The sequence below is a fragment of the Microtus oregoni genome, unplaced genomic scaffold (genome assembly GCF_018167655.1).
Source record: "Microtus oregoni isolate MIOR12 unplaced genomic scaffold, Mior012 000028F_ref0000031, whole genome shotgun sequence".
Taxonomy (NCBI): Eukaryota; Metazoa; Chordata; class Mammalia; order Rodentia; family Cricetidae; genus Microtus; species Microtus oregoni.
In genome coordinates this window covers 17800614-17817985 of record NW_024543087.1, presented here as the reverse complement: position 1 = coordinate 17817985, position 17372 = coordinate 17800614, and the positions used below count along the sequence as shown (strand labels likewise).

The window sequence follows — 17372 nt, the reverse complement described above, 5'->3', positions numbered from 1 at the left end:
CAGATCTCTATTGTATTCATCTCAATTTAACTGAAACTTAAAAGTTTTTTTTGTGTTATGGAAGCAGAGTCCACTCTACAGGTTTCAAACTCTGACCCGCAAATGTCTAGTATTTAGTTAGACATTCTAATTGGGAAGTAAACCTTCCTAAAGAAAGGCTCCCTTCTCTTTCATGTCTCAGGAAGCTGGTCCACACCACTCACTATGCACCCCAGAAATAAAAGCACCACTTTAATCCACAAGTAGTACAAGTGGTGACAAGTAAGTAAATTTAGCCTCCTCTGCAAATCTAGTGATTACTAGACACCAACTCCAAGTCTTTGTTGAGATGGCTCCTCCAGCTAAGTTTGAGTCTGTGCTCAATTAGTAATGTCTGCCATGGGCACAGAATGGAGGAGGTGAAGTACATGCAGCAGATATCTCCCTTCTCCTATACAGAACTATAAGTATGACAGGAGACAGTAAGTAATGCCTATCAAAGACATAAAGAAAAGAGGGATCCCTACAAACTGGCATAGTGGAGTGTTGTGTAGCAACTACCCTTAGCTCAAACATTTTATCCTGGAGGAAGCTACCTTAGATTCAGGACACAAGCAACTCAGAAGTCTCAGGAAGTTCCTGAAACATCTAAGACTCACAAGGCTTCCTCAAGGTTATGGAGGCAGTAAAGAACATGGGGAGAGGAAATGCTCTAACCAGCCAACTTCCTGAGGAGACTCTGGAACCTGACCTGTCCAGCTGTCTGCCAGTCATGCATAGGGTTCAGGATTCTAGGTTTTGTGAGTCATCACCCATGCTCTGGTGGCCTTTTTAGTGATAGTTTCTTTTGTGTCATGCATACCTCCTAAATAACCCTTCACTCAGACACTTGCAAGTAACCCCAAGGAACTCATCGTTTTAACCAAGCTGTGATGTGGGAGTGTCACATATCAATCTGTTGATTTCATTGGTTAAGCAATAAAGAAACTGCTAGGCCCATTTGATAGGCCCACCCTTAGGTGGGTAGAGTAAACAGAACGGAAGGCTGGGAGAAAGAAGCTGAGTCAGAGAGTCGCCATGATCCTTCCACTCCAGGCAGACGCACGTTAAGATCATTCCTGGTAAGCCAGCTCGTGGGCTACAGCAGATTATTAAAAATGGGCTAGTCCAGGTGCGAGAGCTAGCCTAGAAGAGGCTAGATAGAAATGGGCCAAGCGGTGTTTAAAAGAATACAGTTTCCGTGTAATTATTTCGGGTAAAGCTAGCTGGGTGGCGGGATGCAGCCCAGCCCGCCGCTCTTATTTCAACAAAGCTGGACTTGGGAGAATAGTTACTTTGGTTAGTCCTTGGTTTCCATCTGGGGTAAGGAAGCATTGGCTCACATCTCCCCAGTAAAGCCTCACATAACATCAAGAAAACTATCATGGAAAGGAAGGAAAGGGAACTAGAAAGCTAAAGACAAGTTAATATTCAAATGACCACTAAAGATGTAATCATGGAAAAGGCATGAGGGGAGGGGCATGACACCCAACATGGGCAAAGTCACAGGGGCAGGCAAGCGTGAGGAATGTTCTGGAGGCAGAGGGTGGTACAGTTTGGCTGGACACATCTGAACTGAGACCAAAGGGTCCTGGTGGGAGACCACATCGTCAGTGCCAGGGTCCCAGGAGAAGCTTATGAGTCGCAGGGTGACACGCTCACGGTACAAAGCTCAGGTCCTAGATTCATGCAACTTGCTTCATCTCCATCCTTCAGGTCCCAAGGAAAGCTTCCAAAGGGTCATCTAACATGAGCTGCCTTTCACACTCAGTGTCAAGTAAAACCACCAGACACTTCCTTCCCAGAGCCTAAACTGCTGGTGTCGGTGTGCGCATTAGCCATACGACAGAGTAAAGACATACTCATACTTTACCCGACTGCCTCTGCTCCCTTTCTCTCCAGACGGCCCTGCGGCTCCACGATCACCCTAAGAAAAATAAATATGCAAGGAATATTTATCCTCTCGGTCACTCTGGAAGCTTTCTTGAGGTAGTCTTACACTCCAGCCAGGAGTGGGAGGGGAGGTGCTTTAGGACAGATCAGGGGCTCTGAGTAGCCCTCACACCAGAAACAACTTCAAACACCAGATGAATTAAAACAACTCTTAGGTCATTAATAAGATGCAAAATAAGAGGAAATTCTTAGGGCTCTCGATGAAAAAAAATCAGGATACAGATGGGATTTTCGGAGACTCATATAGAACTTCTTGAGCTGAAAAATGATTTGTTAAATAGCAAGAGAAACAGAAGTGAATGAAGTAAAAAAATAACCAGTTAGAAACCAAAGCGTGAGCGGTGGCTGTCACTGCTAATCTCAGCACCGGGGAAGCAGGCTGATCTCTGTGGATTCAAGGCCAACCTGGTCTATATAACAAGTTACAGACCAGTCAGGCCTACGCAGTGAGACTCTTGGTTGTGAGGAGAAGGTGGAAGAGGAAGGGGAAGGAAGAGGAGAAGGAGGAGGAGAGATTATATGGAATGGAGCTCAAAAAGAAAATGTGGAAAGGTGACTGAGAGAGTTGAGGACAAAATGGGAATTTCTCATACATTTCTAGTTAGATATCCATAAAGTCATAATAGAGAAGTGGTTCTCAACCTTCCTAATGATGTGACCCTTTAATGCAGTTCTTCATGTTATGGTGAACCCTAACCATAAAACAATTTTTGTTGCTACTTCATAACTGTAATTTTGCTACTGTTATGAATTGTAATATAACTATGTGTGTTTTCTGATGGTCTTAGGTGAACCCTGTGAAAGAGTCAGTCAACCCCCAAAGGGGTTGTGACCCACAGGCTGAAAACCACTGTAACACAGGAAACAGGTGCTATGTGTAGTCTTTAATGTCTCCCCAAGGTCTACATGTTCAGTCCTGATCCCAGTGTGTTAGTGCTGGGAGACGCTGTGGAACTTCAGGGGTAGGGCCTCGGGGGAGGTCCTCAGGCCACTAGATTGAGCCGTTGAGCGGACCCCTGGGACCCCTGTCCTTTCTTCTTTTTCTCCTTCTTCCAGTCACAAAGTGAGCAGAATTCTCCATGACATGCTCCCCACCACGGTCTTTTGTGACTCCCCCATCAGAAACTTAAGAGTGGATTTACCAAAGTGGACTTGAATCTTAAAACCATGAGCGGAAATAAGTCGTTTCTCTTTATATGTAAATTATCTTGGGTATTTTGTTATGTGATGGGAAGCTGACCACAATACAAAAGCTAAAACTTCCAATAGGGTGACTTTCTACAGATTTTCTAAGATCCACAGAAGGCATAAATAGATCCAAAAGCTTAACAAGTTCCAAGGACAATAAATAGAAAGAAATGTACAGCTGGATACATCATATTGAAACTGCCAAAACTAACAGCAATGGGGATTTTTTTATGCAGCCTGATATATGTTTTTGAAATGTTGCTTGCCAAGAAATAATTATTTTGACAGATAGCTTCTAAACAGTAATAATGAAAGATCCAAGGCAAAAAAAAGCCAGAGACTAAGAAATGACATTCTCAAAATTCTGAGAAGGGATAACTCTCAGAACAAATTTATTTACTCAGTGAGATATCCTTTGTGGGGAAAAAAAAAAGAAAAAGAAAACCTAAAACAAAGAGATATCAGAGAAACAAAAGCCAAGGGAATTTACAATGACCATCCCCCCCCCCCCCCCCCCCCCCGTTAAAGGAAACTCTGCAAGGTGTATCTTAGGCAAAAAGAAATAGATCATTTCATGTTTTCTTTTTTTTTTTTTTTTGAAGATAACAACTATTTAAAGGAAGATTATCTGTGGTGCTGATAAATATGGGAGGAAAGCTAAGAGAAAGTCAGCTTTTTAAAGCAGTATTAACAACACAGCCTGGGGCTAGAAAGATACTTGCTGCTCTGCCTAAGGACCTGTGATCAGTTCCCAGGACCCACAGGGTAGCTCACAACAGCCTGTAACTCCAGCTATCAGGGATGCAACACCCTCTTCTGGCCTCTGCAGACATCTTCACACAGGGGCGTATGTTCACGCATGCATACAAGTATAAATCTTTAGCAGAAAAGAAAATGTCTAATTGCTGGATTTTAACAAAACAGAAGATGGAAATGAAATTCAGGACAATGCTAGGCAGTCTGGGAGGGGGCTGACTGAAGTTAAGGGCCCTCGAATGGAGAGAAGAGGACGCTGTCAAATGTGCACGTTAAAATGACTAGTCAGGAAGGCTGTCCTTGCCTTAAGAGTACGTACACCAGACTAATAGGAGAGCAGAAGTGGGAACTATTTGTGATGGAGAAGGGGAAGCAAGAGGAAGGAGGAAGGAGGAAGAAGGAAGGGAAGGGAGAGGAGATGAATAAGAACGAAGGATCCTGGCCCTGACATATGAAGACGCCATAATTTTTACATACTAACTTAAATTCTTTTAACGTATATTGTGAAATCTATGAAATAAAAGATTACATTTCACTCTGAGGCTCTGGGACCATTGTGGGAGAAGAGGCGGATAGAACGTGAGAGGCAAGAGACGGTGAGGAGTGCATGGAAGACCGTCTTCTGGACACAGCATGGCCGCTGCCCCGTCAACTCACAGTAGCAGCGGCTGCGTGCACAAGGCTGGAACCATCAACATTCCATCACGGAATGGAGAGACCACATCCTCCCTCGAGAAGCTGTATGGTTAATGGTGGCTGAGAGATGGGAGTCTAGTCCTTAATGTGATAGCCATTGGAAAGCCACCCTGCTTGAATAAATACACACACACACACACACACTCACTCATGTTTAGTTAAGCCAGCTTTAACTAAAAGCAGTGAACCACAAACAAAATGACATGAAAATAGGAAGGGGACTTGGAAAGGTGTGGGGTTCAGTAGAATGGGGGGTGATAAGATAATAGGGATAGATGATCAAAGTACATATCGTGTGTGTGTGTGATAGAATTATTTAAAAAATTCTAAGGGTCAAAAGTTGTTTTTCAGTCCAATCTGACAATAAACAAAGTTTTCAAAATTTAAAAAAAAAATCACTCTTGCAAAGTTGTATATAATTAATTTAAAATGGACATGAGATGTTTCCTTGGAAATAAGAGGGGAAGTTTAATGACATGAAGGTGGTCACTGAGAAGACATGTTTAATCCCAGTGCTGAGGAGGCAAAGCAGGTGGAGCTTGGAGTTCGTGGCCAGCTTAGTCTACATAGCAAGTTTCAGACCAGCCAGAACTACACAGGGAGACCCTGTCTCCATAAATAAATAAATAGGGACACAACAAGATAGCTTATCAGGTAAAGGCTTTTGTTGCCAAGCCTGTCTATTAGAATTCAATCCCCAGGACCCACAAGGTCAAAAGAGAAAACCAACTTCTACAACCTGACCTCTGGTCTCCATGTGTGTGCAGTGGTAAGCACACAGGAATGCGTATGTGCACACACATATACAATTAGATAGATAGATAGATAGATAGATAGATAGATAGATAGATAGACAGATGGACAGACAGATAGAGCCAGAGTCAGAGTAATGGGCAGAAAATATAAAGCAAGAGAGTTCCATACCTGTTCTCCATCTAAGCCCCGAGCACCTTCCTCACCAGGATTGCCCTGTGGGGATGAAGGGCAGAAGTTAGACAAGAGACCATGGGATAGAGTGTTTCTTCTGTGTTAATTTCTTTTTTGGCTGACAAGAGCACAGAGCTTCTGAAACAATGTTAACACCACACCCAATTATTATAACAGTTTGATCTTCCCCAAAATGGTCTTTATTGCTTTTCCAGATGGTTCCATGCTGAAGTGGGGGGAGAGGGACTAGGAAGGGAGAAAGAGGAAGAGGAAGATGTATTAAAAAAACGGCAAGGGGGGACACACAAGTGTGGTAAGAAAGGGTAAGAAAGACTCTTGCAACTCAGTACTGAAAGTGAGCAAGCCCTTTGTCAATGTCACATTCTAAAAATGACATTTGTAGCTGGTGTAGCCCACACCTGTAATCCCGGCACTCAGGAGTCTGGAGCAGAAGGATCAAGAATTCAGCCAGCCTAGGCTATAGGTGAGACCCTGTCTAAAAACAACACTCAGAGAGGAAAGAGAGAGGGAGAGAGGGAAAGACAGACAGACAGACACAGAGAGACAGAAAAAGACAGAGACAGCATCTTTTGAAGAAAAACTGTCAGAATTTCACAAACCAAATGAAACACATGCCACACATGTAAAAGAGTGGGTTTATACCTATTGTCTACCTAAGAAAATCAAGTTTAAAAAAGTTCTTTTTTAAACCCGAGTAAAATTGAATTAGCATATGACAATAAACACATCTAACAAGCTCTTGAATTGTTGATGTGACACCTTTGCCCCAGGTCACAGGATGTAATGGAAGGTTCTAGAATGCATAAGTAAGATCACCCTGAGCCCAGGTCTGTCTTATCATTTTGTAAACTCTACTCCATGGTAACAAGAGGAACACAAAGTGTGTCATGTATATTTCTAGAGCAAATAAGCCAACAAATAGATACTTTGATTCTGAATCTGGATACAAAGTTACTCATTTATTGTGATCACCCAAGTTTATCACCCCTCCCCTGTATGTACACTGTGACCCCCTCTCCCCACCACACCTTGGACCAGAACCAACTCTTTTTAGACCATCATGTGATAGATAATGGTAGTCCAATTATTACAGAGATGGAAATAGCAATGTATGTCACAATCTATGCACTAAAATATCTGTCTTGAAGTCAGCCTATCAGCCAGGCAGTCAGCTGGGACTGTCTACCTCCTTGTCTATGAATTTGGCATTTCACTGAAATCGTAGAACAGGGCATGAACTCAGTACTGTGTTTCCCAGGGAAACTGCCAGCCAGGGAAAGAAAAGGGAAGGTGGTCCTACCTTCTCTCCTGAAAATCCTCTTGCTCCCTGAAGTCAGGAAGAAATAAAAATAATTAAGCTGTGTACACAGATCCAAGAAGTTAAGTTACCATGCCAAAAACATACCTACATGCCTGTGTTTACTATGACAATGTTCACAATAGCCCAGGTAGGAAGGCAGCCTAGGACCCATCAATGGGGGAGTGAATTTTTTTATGTGATACAGATACACAATGGGATGTTTTTCAACCATTAAAAAAGAAAGAAACATTCTGCCATCTGGAACTGGAAGGCATTGTGTTAAATGAAATAAGCTAGACACACACAAAAAAAGACTAGTAATATATAGTTTTTAAAAGTAAAAATAGAAAGTCAACCCAAATGTAGAATACTGATCACTAGAGGATGCAGAGGCAATGGGCTGTAGCAGGCTTTCTTTTGGGGCACCAACCAGTTCCCAAATCATGACACAGAGACTAATTAGTTATGAATGCTCAGCCTTAGGCACATTTCTTGCCAACTCTTATAACTTAACCTGTTTCTCTTTATCTACATTTTGCCTTGGGGCTTTTTACTTTTTCTTTTTCTTTTTCTTTCTGTATATCTAACTTTCACTGCTTCTCCTGTCTGGTTGACTGATGGCTGCCTCGTTTCTGGCCCCAGACATGTCCCTCTCGTTCTCCCTCGTTCTCTGTTCTCTTCTTCTCCAGCCAAGATTTCTCCTTACTTATTCTCTCTGCCCGCCAGTCCCACATAACCCTCTCTCTGCCTAGCTATTGGCTGATGAGCTTTTTATTAGACCAATCAGGTGCCTTAGGCAGGCAAGGTGAACCAAATGAAACATATCTTTACCTAATTAAACAAATGTAGCACATTTTTACATCATTAACAAAAGCAGCAGAAACAAATGTAATATATTTCCCTAGTTAAAGTAATATTCCACAACAATGGGGCAGAGCAAAAGAGGGAGGAGCTTGGATTCAGCTGCTGCATTCTATGTGCAGCTACTGAAATAAGCCACTGAATTCATTCATAGATACAATTCTTACATATTAATTAAAACTGAGACAGAAAGGACTGAAGGCTGGGGATATAGCTCAGTGGGTGACACGATCAGGATGACTGGGGAAGTTCTCTTTAGGACTATTATGTTGTAGATATTTTTTCTGAGCTTATTGAAGGAGACCCTCCAATCATGGAAGCTTCAGAGCCACTTAAAGCAGCCATTTCAAAGGGGGCATTCTGCTCATCTCCCCTTAGCTGTTTAAATCCTTTAAATCCAGGATTCCAAGCCTACCTTCTACTATCAGCACACTCAACTCTTGTCTTGCGGGTCTCTTTCTTTCTTTCTTTCTTTCTTTCTGTCTTTCTTTTTCTGGAACCAGAGCCTGCTCTCCCCAAATGCAGGACAGGCTAAAGTACTAGGGAATTAAAGCTTCTTGGGACCAGCCCCATACCCCTTCCTAGAGATTTGGAGTAAGATCTCCAGGTCTCTTGTGTCTGAGTGGATATGGCTCAAGCTCATGTTTACCACTGACCACCAGAGCTCCTGGTCATGGGCCTTCTCTCCCCACAGCATGGAATCTAACTGATATTGTCTTTTTAGGTCACTTTCCCTTACATCCTCACATCACTCCTGTGGTCTCCTGGGACCACCTCCCTGCAAAGGCTAAAGGTTTCCTTCAGGCAATCTTCATTCTTAGGAGTTGAGATTCTATAGTTGTGGTGAGGAATTAAGATCTTTCTCCCATGCAAGGGACAAAATCGTGAAAGGTAAAGGATCTCAAAGTTCAAGGGCACACTCACCTTAAGACCTCTAACACCTGGACACCCTTCCTCACCTCGAAGTCCAGGAAGACCCCGGGGGCCTCTTTGTCCCTGTGAAGAAAAACATAGGGAGATACTAATTAGCTATCTCTGTGCCCACCAAAGCAATTCTAACCAGCAGGGATGCCCGGCACAGGGCTGGGACACAGATGGTCCCTAGAGTTTCACATCTTCCAACACTTGACCAGACAAAGCCTACAAGGTCATCAGATTATAAACTCATCATCTAGCCAAGCTGAGTTCCCAAATGAGAAAAAACTGCAAACCTCAGATGTGTCTCGCATCTCCTTCAGATAGCTCAAACTGTGGTCTCAGGGGGAAATAAACTATTGCTTAACATTTTCTTATCAATGACTCCCTTCTTGTCCCTAAGGTTACTGCCTCGCCTCAGCAATTTTTCCTGTTGAGATCGCCCAATTGTTCCCTTACTGACCTTATAGTATTTGGGAAATCAACTTTGCATTTCTCTTACTTAGGTTTTGGGTTTGTTTGTTTGAGACAGGGTCTTACTATGTAGCCCAGGCTAGCTCTGAACTTGTGATCCTGCTGCCTCTACCCAAGGACTGAGATTATAAGTACATACCACCAAGACTGGTAGATGTTTTCTAATTTTTTGCAGTTTGTTATTATTGGCACATGTGTGTATACATGCGTGTGTATATAAGCATGTGTGTGTACGGGTGCAAGGGCGTGTGTACATAAGCATGCATGTGTAGGGGTGCAAGATACTACAGCGAATGTGTGTAAGTCTGGGTACACCTTGCAGGAGTTGGTTCTCTCTTTCCACTGTGGATTCCAGGGGTCAAACACAGGCTGCCAGGCACTCACACTAGCTGAGCCATCTCACCAGCCCACTTTTTTTAATATATTAGAATCTCCTGCTATATTTTTAGATTTGTGTCCATCCAGCATTCCAGCAGAGATGCCAGGCACAAAAGAGAAGATACCACCCCAGCAATGGGTCCTCCAGTCCAGTCTCGAGAGCCCCAGAAGTTCCCATCAGCCCAGCTGGGACCCCAAACATGGAGGAACACCTGGCCATTGAGCCCTTTTTTATTTCCTCACCCACAAAGTCAATGAACATAACAATTTTTATTTCAATCTTGTGCATGTGCGCGTGTGTGTGTTCATGTGTGCGTGTGTTCATGTGTGAGTGGAGCACATCTGGCCCATGGCCAGGTGTGGAAGTCAGGAGGACAGACTCGCCTTCCACCTTGTTGGGCACACAGTTTCCTGCTCTTAGATGCATTTGAGTCCTGGGAGAGCAGGTTCGCACACAGCTATATATGCACGCAGAGTTGTGGGATCCAGACTCAGGTCCTCAAGACTGCACAGCAAGGGCTTTACCCACTGAGCCAAACTCCCAGTCTCAGGATGTTATCTTATACCCTTGGGTTGGAGGGTGGGCTCAGGAGAGGTGTGATGAGTTACTAACAGAAGACATCGGGGAGAATAAATTGTTCCCGAGGCACGTTCTGCTTGAGTCTACAAATGTGTGCTCACACGTCTGACAGCATCCCACCTACAGAGATATCTCTGGCGCTGAGCAGGAAAACCTACCCATTTTTAGGGGGAAAAATAATATTAAGAGCTGTTCAGAGGACAGCACACAGTGAAGTCATCTTCTCTTGTAAGAAATTACATTAAGCATAAAAGAAGGTTGGAGAGATGACTCAGTGGGCAAGGGAACTTGTGCCAATGTGATGAGCTGAGTCCCCAGCACCCACGTTAAAAAGCCGGAGCTGTGGTATGATCTTAGCACTCATGTAGGAAGATGGGAGGCATAGAATTGTCTGGAAGCTTCCAAGCTAGTTGGCCTAAGTATAAACAAGAGAGATTCTGCCTCAAGATGGAAGACAAGATCCCACTCCCAAAAGCGACCTCCACATGACACACACATGCTCACCCATTGACCCACCCCACAGGTACAAAAAATAGCACAGGACATTTTAAACATCATCGAAAAATTAGAAGAAATATTTCTGTTATTTCTAAATGTAGGCTGTGCTTACTGAAAAAAGGGAGGGAGGGTCGAGCAAGCCTCCCAAAACTACAAAGTAGGTTGGTTTACACACGTCTTGGCAGCTATATTCTACATTCAGACAGTGTAGGAGTTCAGAATAGCAGCAGCTAGAGGAAAGGATGGATGGCTCAGTGGTTAAGAACACTGACTGCTCTTCCAGAGGACCCAGGTTCTGCTCTCAACACCCACATAGCAGCTCACAACTACCTATAACTCCAGTTCCAGAAGATCTGACACAATTTTCTGACTTCTTTGGGTACCAGCCACATATGCAGTATGTAGACACATCTTCCGGCAAATAAAATAATTTAAAAAAAAACAGTTGGAGCAAAGAAAATATCTATGTTTATATGTACAGTAGTTCACAAAGGGTATTTTTCCCAGTTACACTGAAGGGAGCAGGCAAAAGCACCTTGGCCTCAGTACTGCCATTTTGACTTCAGACTCCATTTTACCTGCAGGGTGAAATAGAGTTCAGGTTCCCAAGCCCTAGGAGAGCTGGAAACCTTCCAATAGCTGCCCACCCTCCTCCCTAAGCCATAGAAGCAGCCGTTATGCATCTTTAGCTCTCTAGGAACATTATGGCTGCTCCTGACCCCAGAAGGAACAAACGAATCTGATTGGTTGGACTGAAAGGCTTCCGTTGTATGGAACACACAAGGAAAAGTTCCTAAAATTTGATTCCTGGTTGGTGAAAATTGTAACTGTAACTTGGCAACAAATGTGTTGTGGTTTTTGTGCTAATAACCCCTGCTTCTGTCTCTGCTTCTGCCTCTGCTAGGGAGAAACGAGGCTCCAGAGCCCTCGTCCTGCAGCCCTGATCATCAGTGACCGCTTATGTGGTGAGTTAGTAAAGTCTTTGGAACCCATAAGTGCTGTCCCTCTCCTTCCTCGTGGGACACAGCGGGCAAGGTGGAACAGCATTCCAGTGTTATTTTCTGTTTTTAATTCTCATTCTTTCCCAAGTTTAAGGCAGAGGGAAGAGACACACAGATAGTGGCACCAGAGCAGGCTAGACAAAGAATCAGGTATGCAGATTCGGCTGCTACCTAAAAGCTAAATATGGAAAACATTGTTCTTTTATGCTGGTGCTTTCTGTTCTGTCAAATATATTCATTTTCATAAAGTAATATCATGCATGTTAATGCATAGTGGATTGTTGTAATTATGAAATAAGTAAATTAAATTCTCTTAGCTTTAACTTAGATATCACAAAACGGTGATGGTTTTCTGTCTCTGAAGGAGCTTTACAGTTTGGTCACAAGACTATCCTGGCACACCCGAGACCTCTTGGCTTACAAGCTCCACTAGGGCTTGGGAACCTGAACTCTATTTCCCCCTGCAGGTAAACTGTACACAGCAAAGACTAAAGTTGCAGGGGTGCGATGTTTTCCTTCAGAAAACATAAAGATTAGATCAGGGCTTTGGAATAAGGAACTTGTCTTACCCAAAAGCAACTTTTGTGTAACAGTCAATAAAAATGCTTCAGCATGGCAGTTCAAGGCACGGTACCTCGAAACCGTTCCTCCATGCTGCAGAGAGCCTAAACTCCATCTCGGGGTGACCTCCTTTCTTCAACTGATCCACTCAATACAAAACACCTACAGTCTGAAACCGGGAAAGCTCGAGAGCTAGTGGTGTACATGCAAATCCGCTTTAAAGCAGGCTTGGGGGACAAAGAACTGCTTCAAAATCACCTGAAAACCACGGCTTTCTTAAACCCTCCTGGTAATCCTGTGAAAAGATGAAGCCGGTCTCCACCGCGCTCTGCGCTCCTACCTCCTGCTCCCTCTGTAACAAACATTTGTCTCGCTGATAAACAAGCAGGGAGTGTTGCTCCTGCAGCACATCCTGGGGTGGCATGAGGAATCCAGGGTTCATACAAACCTTCAGGGATCTGCCATGACCCCAGAGCCTTCACTGCCACCCAAGAAAGCTGGGTCCTTATAAGAACGGACTTGGACTAAGTTCACCTTGCCACCCCAGTCATTGTCATGGGTGACTCGATAATCACAACAAATCACCTCAGTTTAGCTGGTGGGGAGGAGAGAGGAAGGGAAGAAGGAAAGGAAAGCATCCGGTACTCACATAGTCACCCTCTTCTCCAGGATGGCCAGGAAGCCCGTCCAAACCCCTCTCGCCCTGAGAAGACAGAAACTCAACTAAGTAACTTGGACTCTGGATTCTTTGTCATTTCTCAAAAAAATTTAATCGCTACTATCAGATTGCCTTGTCTCACTGGGTTCATATGTTATCAACCAATCCATTCACTGCTTGCTGGAGGAGCTGCATGGAAAGAGATTCTTCGTCTGCGTTAAAGGGGGCATATGGACACTTGTTTGGCTCATTGGGTTATTGCTATGATTCCAAAATATTTTTAAGCCATTCTATTATGAAAACTCAAACCAAGACCAGTTTCTAGTTTGAAGTGTTATTCCTACATAGGTCTTTGACCTTGTTTAACACAATCTGTGGGGTCATGCGCCCCGATTTCTCATGAGGAAGCGCTTCTTTCTGACTCAACTGTTTAGTCTTTTTTTTTTTTCAGTTTCATGTTTACAAACTGTATCATCCCCAGGAATGTTGGTTTACCATTTGAAAGGTAGATTTGTTTATTTAGCCTAAAATCCACCAGTAACATCAACGAGACATGTTTTATTTGTAAATTCAATACAACCAAGCACGACTCAGTTCTAACCGAGCAGGGACATCAGCATCCTCTAGTTCTCGGCAATCAAGACATGACCACTTAGGTGCCATGCACACAGTAAGGGGTTCCCAAACTCAGTCTTTTAGTCTAATAATAAAGAATGTGAGAGACACAAACCTGTCACTAAGGCTTAACCAATTTCTTTTTCAAAGACTTTACAGGGCTAGGCACAGAGCTCAGTTGGCGGAGTGCTTGCCTGGCATGCATGAAGCCCTGAGTTCAGTCCCCAGCACTGTGGAAACTAAACACGCTAGTGCACACTTCTGATCCTGCTGCTTGGGAACTGAAGCCAGACGGGACAAAAGATCACAGTCGGTCGTATTCAGCTAAGTTAGAAGTTCAAGGCCAGGCTGGGTCCCAGGAGACCTTATCTCAGAAAAAAAAAAAATCCTTACATACTTTCTACTGTTTCAAATTGATAGGGCGAATCTGCAAAGCCATTAAGAACTCATGCTAGAAGGTGGAGAGATGGTGCCACAGTTAAGAGAGCAGGCTGCTCTTGAAGAAGACCCAAGTTGAGTTCCCAGCACCCACGACAGATGGAAGCAGATGCCCTCTCCTCCACAGGTGCCAGCCTTGTTTACCCATGTCCATACATAGGCATGGGTACACACATACAAGTAAAAATAAAATTAAATCTTTCTTTCTTTCTTTATTTATTTATTATGTATACAATATTCTATCTGTGTGTATGCCTGCAGGCCAGAAGAGGGCACCAGACCCTATTACAGATGGTTGTGAGCCACCATGTGGTTGCTGGGAATTGAACTCAGGACCTTTGGAAGAGCAGGCAATGCTCTTAACCTCTGAGCCATCTCTCCAGCCCCATAAAATTAAATCTTTACATACAAAAAAAAAAAAAAGAACTCATTCCAGCCAAGCACTGAGCTGAAGATGACTACAGGTGTGTGCCACCATACCTGGTACACGCCTGGCAATCACCTGGCACACACCTGGCAATCGCCTGGCACGCGCCTGGCAATCACCTGGCACACGCCTGGCAATCACCTGGCACACGCCTGGCAATCACCTGGCACACGCCTGGCAATCACCTGGCATACACCTGGCAATCACCTGGCACACGCCTGGCACACACCTGTAATTGTCCTCAGCTCAAGGTCACCCCAGTTGCCTAGAGAGTTCCAGAACAGTGTGCGTGCCGGTGGGTTTGGTTCAACCTCACACAGGGATTTGAGGCCATGCACCTCTCAAAACTTTGGCCCCTGGGTGTCCCTTAGAACCTAGCCAGCCCTGAGTACCTGAGGAACGTTTCTCTGGGCTAGTCTTCCCTCAAAGTGCCAGGTACTAATTTTCCTGCCAGTTAAGTCAGAGTTAATGGAGAAGAAAAGCAACTGCTGCGCGAAGCCGAAGACTGTATCTTTTCTCCGATTTTAATGCTGTGAGAAGAACGTTAGGAAGGGAACGGCATTTACTGCTGGAAAAAAAGATGCCAGCCAGGTCAATATTTGGTAAGTGCAACATCCTGTGCAAAGGTGCGGTCTATGACCGCCTTGTCAGTTAGACCGAAGGGGGCTTAGAGATGGCTCAGAAGTAAAGTCTGAGCTCCTCAGCATGACTTCTGAGCTTACATGGCAACACGTGACTGTAATCCCTGCAATTGGGAAGGTGGAGACAGGAGCACTCTGCAGCTTGGCTGACCTGGCCAAATAGGTAAGCTCCAGGTTCAGAACACTAAAGTGGACAGTTACCATCTGAGGGAGATTCCAGATGTTGATCTGTGACCTTCACACAGACTCACACATACAAATAAAAAACGTAAAACAACTTGTCCAGGTTGCCAATAAAAGCATTTGCCATCAAGACTGATGACCTGGGCTAGACATGGTGCACACCCGTAAGCCCAGTACTTCGGAGGAAGAGTCAGGCCGACCTATGTAAGTTCAAAGCCAGCCTGGTGCACAGAGCAAGCTCTAGGCCAGAGCCTCTCAAAAAAGAAAACAAAACAAACAAAAACTCATAACCTAAATTTAATCCCTGGGACCCACATCATGGAAAGCGAGAACCAACTCTCAAAAGTCCTCTGAGCTCCACATGGACACCGTAGCCTGCACATGTGTACATACATACACATGCATACAAATAAATGCAACAAACACGTGAATTAAAAATAATTTTATGAAAAATAAAATGAGTGATAAACTAAAAAAATAATAATTTTAAATCAACATAAAAAGGAAACCTTATGTGATAGAAAGAACAGGCTATGGTGATGTCAGGAAAACACAGAAGCTCAAGTCTCAAATGCCTTTCCATGCTGGTCAGTTTGGGGAGAGCATTGTCCACTCCCAGAACTTCAAGATTGCATATGTGAAGTAACAAGGTCCTCAAAGGTTTGTTACAGCTGTAGAATTAGAAAGAAGGCAGTGAGGATATCAGCCTCGGTGTGAGAGGGTCTGGCCTAGAGTTTGCTCTGTGCACCAGGCTGGCACTGAGTGTCACCTTCTCCCTCCACCAGGAATTCTCACCTTCTTCCCAAGAGTCCCAGGATCACCTCTGAGCCCATCATCTCCATAACACTTGGCATACACGTGACAACATGTCCTCTCCACAATTGTGTCCTGAAACACAGAATCTGTGTCACATATGGTTTTTCTTCTATATCAGCCTGGGTCATACTATACACTAGACAGGTAAAATTCCCATACACATACCCCAAAGTCTTCAAAGTCATTATCATCACTGGGATCAACCAAAGGACACCTTGGAAGAGGACTTACAAGTTGCTTCAGTAAGATGCTTGAGAGGGACGGCAGACCGATGCTCAGAGGCTGCCGGTATGCAAACCCTCGGCCAAACTCCAGCTCCTGCAGCTCCTCTACCTTCTGCACACCTTCCAGGCCGATGAACAGGAGTCCAGAGAGTCCTTCGAAGTATCAAAGGGGGGTTACTTACCTGTCTTCCAAACCATCTGCCTCCGTCTCCATCCCAGATGGTCACCATCATTCCACCACTGCTGCATCCTCAGGCTTTGTTGTCTCAAGCTGCGTTTTTGTTAAAAACAAGTTCCCATACCAATTGAAGCTGACCTCTGCAGCCCCGGAACATGAAAGCTGAGGCATGAAGATCAGGAGTTCAAGGTCCACATGGGCTACATGGTTTGCTGAAACTGAGCTACACAGTGAGACTAACTCAAAAAAAAAAAAATAGTGAAAGCACAATTAGCCTTCTTTTTCATTGCTGTTGCTGGCTTGTCTAGTCTGGGTTTGTTTGTTTCTTTCTTGCATACAGAATCTACTTATGTAGCCCTAGCTAGCCTAGTGCTCTCAAGAAAACCGAGGCTAATCTAAAATTATCAATGGTATCCTGCCTCTCCCTCAAGTATCTTTTTTTTAATTTTTGAGATTTTATTTATTTTTATTCCATGTATAAGAGTGTTTGCCTGAATGTATGCCTATGCACATGTAGTAACCAAAGAGGCCAGAGATGGTATTAGGTTCCCAGAACTGGAGTTACCGATGGTTGTGAGCCGCCATGTGGGTGCCTGAAATTGAACTTGAGTCCTCTGGAAGAGTAATCAGGGCTAGTCCTGCAATTCCTCTCTATTAACAACATAAACCCTAGTTTGGCCTGGGGCTATGCTTGTTGGTTCTCGGCTGCTCAGCCCCAAAATAATCACACAGGAACTGTATTATTTAAATCACTGCTTGACCCAGTAGCTCTAGCTTCTTATTAGCTAACTCTTACATCTTAATTTAACCCATTTCTAGTAATCTGTGTATTGCCACGTAGCTGTGGCTTACCAGGTAAAGTTCCCAGTGTCTGTCTCTGGTGGGGCTCCATGGCTTCTTACTGACTCTGCCTCCTTTCTCCCAGCATTCAGTTTAGTTCTCCCTGCCTAGCTAAGTTCTGCCCTGCTATAGGTCCAAAGCAGTCCTTTATTAACCAATAATATTCACAGCTTACAGAGGGGAATCCCATATCAGGGCTAGGTCTCTACAAGTTTGGAGGAAGTC

General features: G+C 44.1%; 1 protein-coding gene across 1 annotated transcript in view; it reads right to left on the bottom strand.

Moving 5' to 3' along the window:
* Window positions 1–17372, bottom strand: part of LOC121464389 (collagen alpha-4(VI) chain-like) — a 101294-nt gene that overhangs the window by 50794 nt on the left and 33128 nt on the right. The window contains exons 11-17 of the mRNA XM_041677318.1: window positions 16137–16282; window positions 15885–15977; window positions 12777–12830; window positions 8645–8716; window positions 6860–6886; window positions 5536–5580; window positions 1892–1945 (exon numbers count right to left, since the gene is read on the bottom strand). Of these exons, the coding sequence (XP_041533252.1) occupies window positions 1892–1945; window positions 5536–5580; window positions 6860–6886; window positions 8645–8716; window positions 12777–12830; window positions 15885–15977; window positions 16137–16282 (491 nt within the window). The remainder of the gene's footprint in view (window positions 1–1891; window positions 1946–5535; window positions 5581–6859; window positions 6887–8644; window positions 8717–12776; window positions 12831–15884; window positions 15978–16136; window positions 16283–17372) is intronic.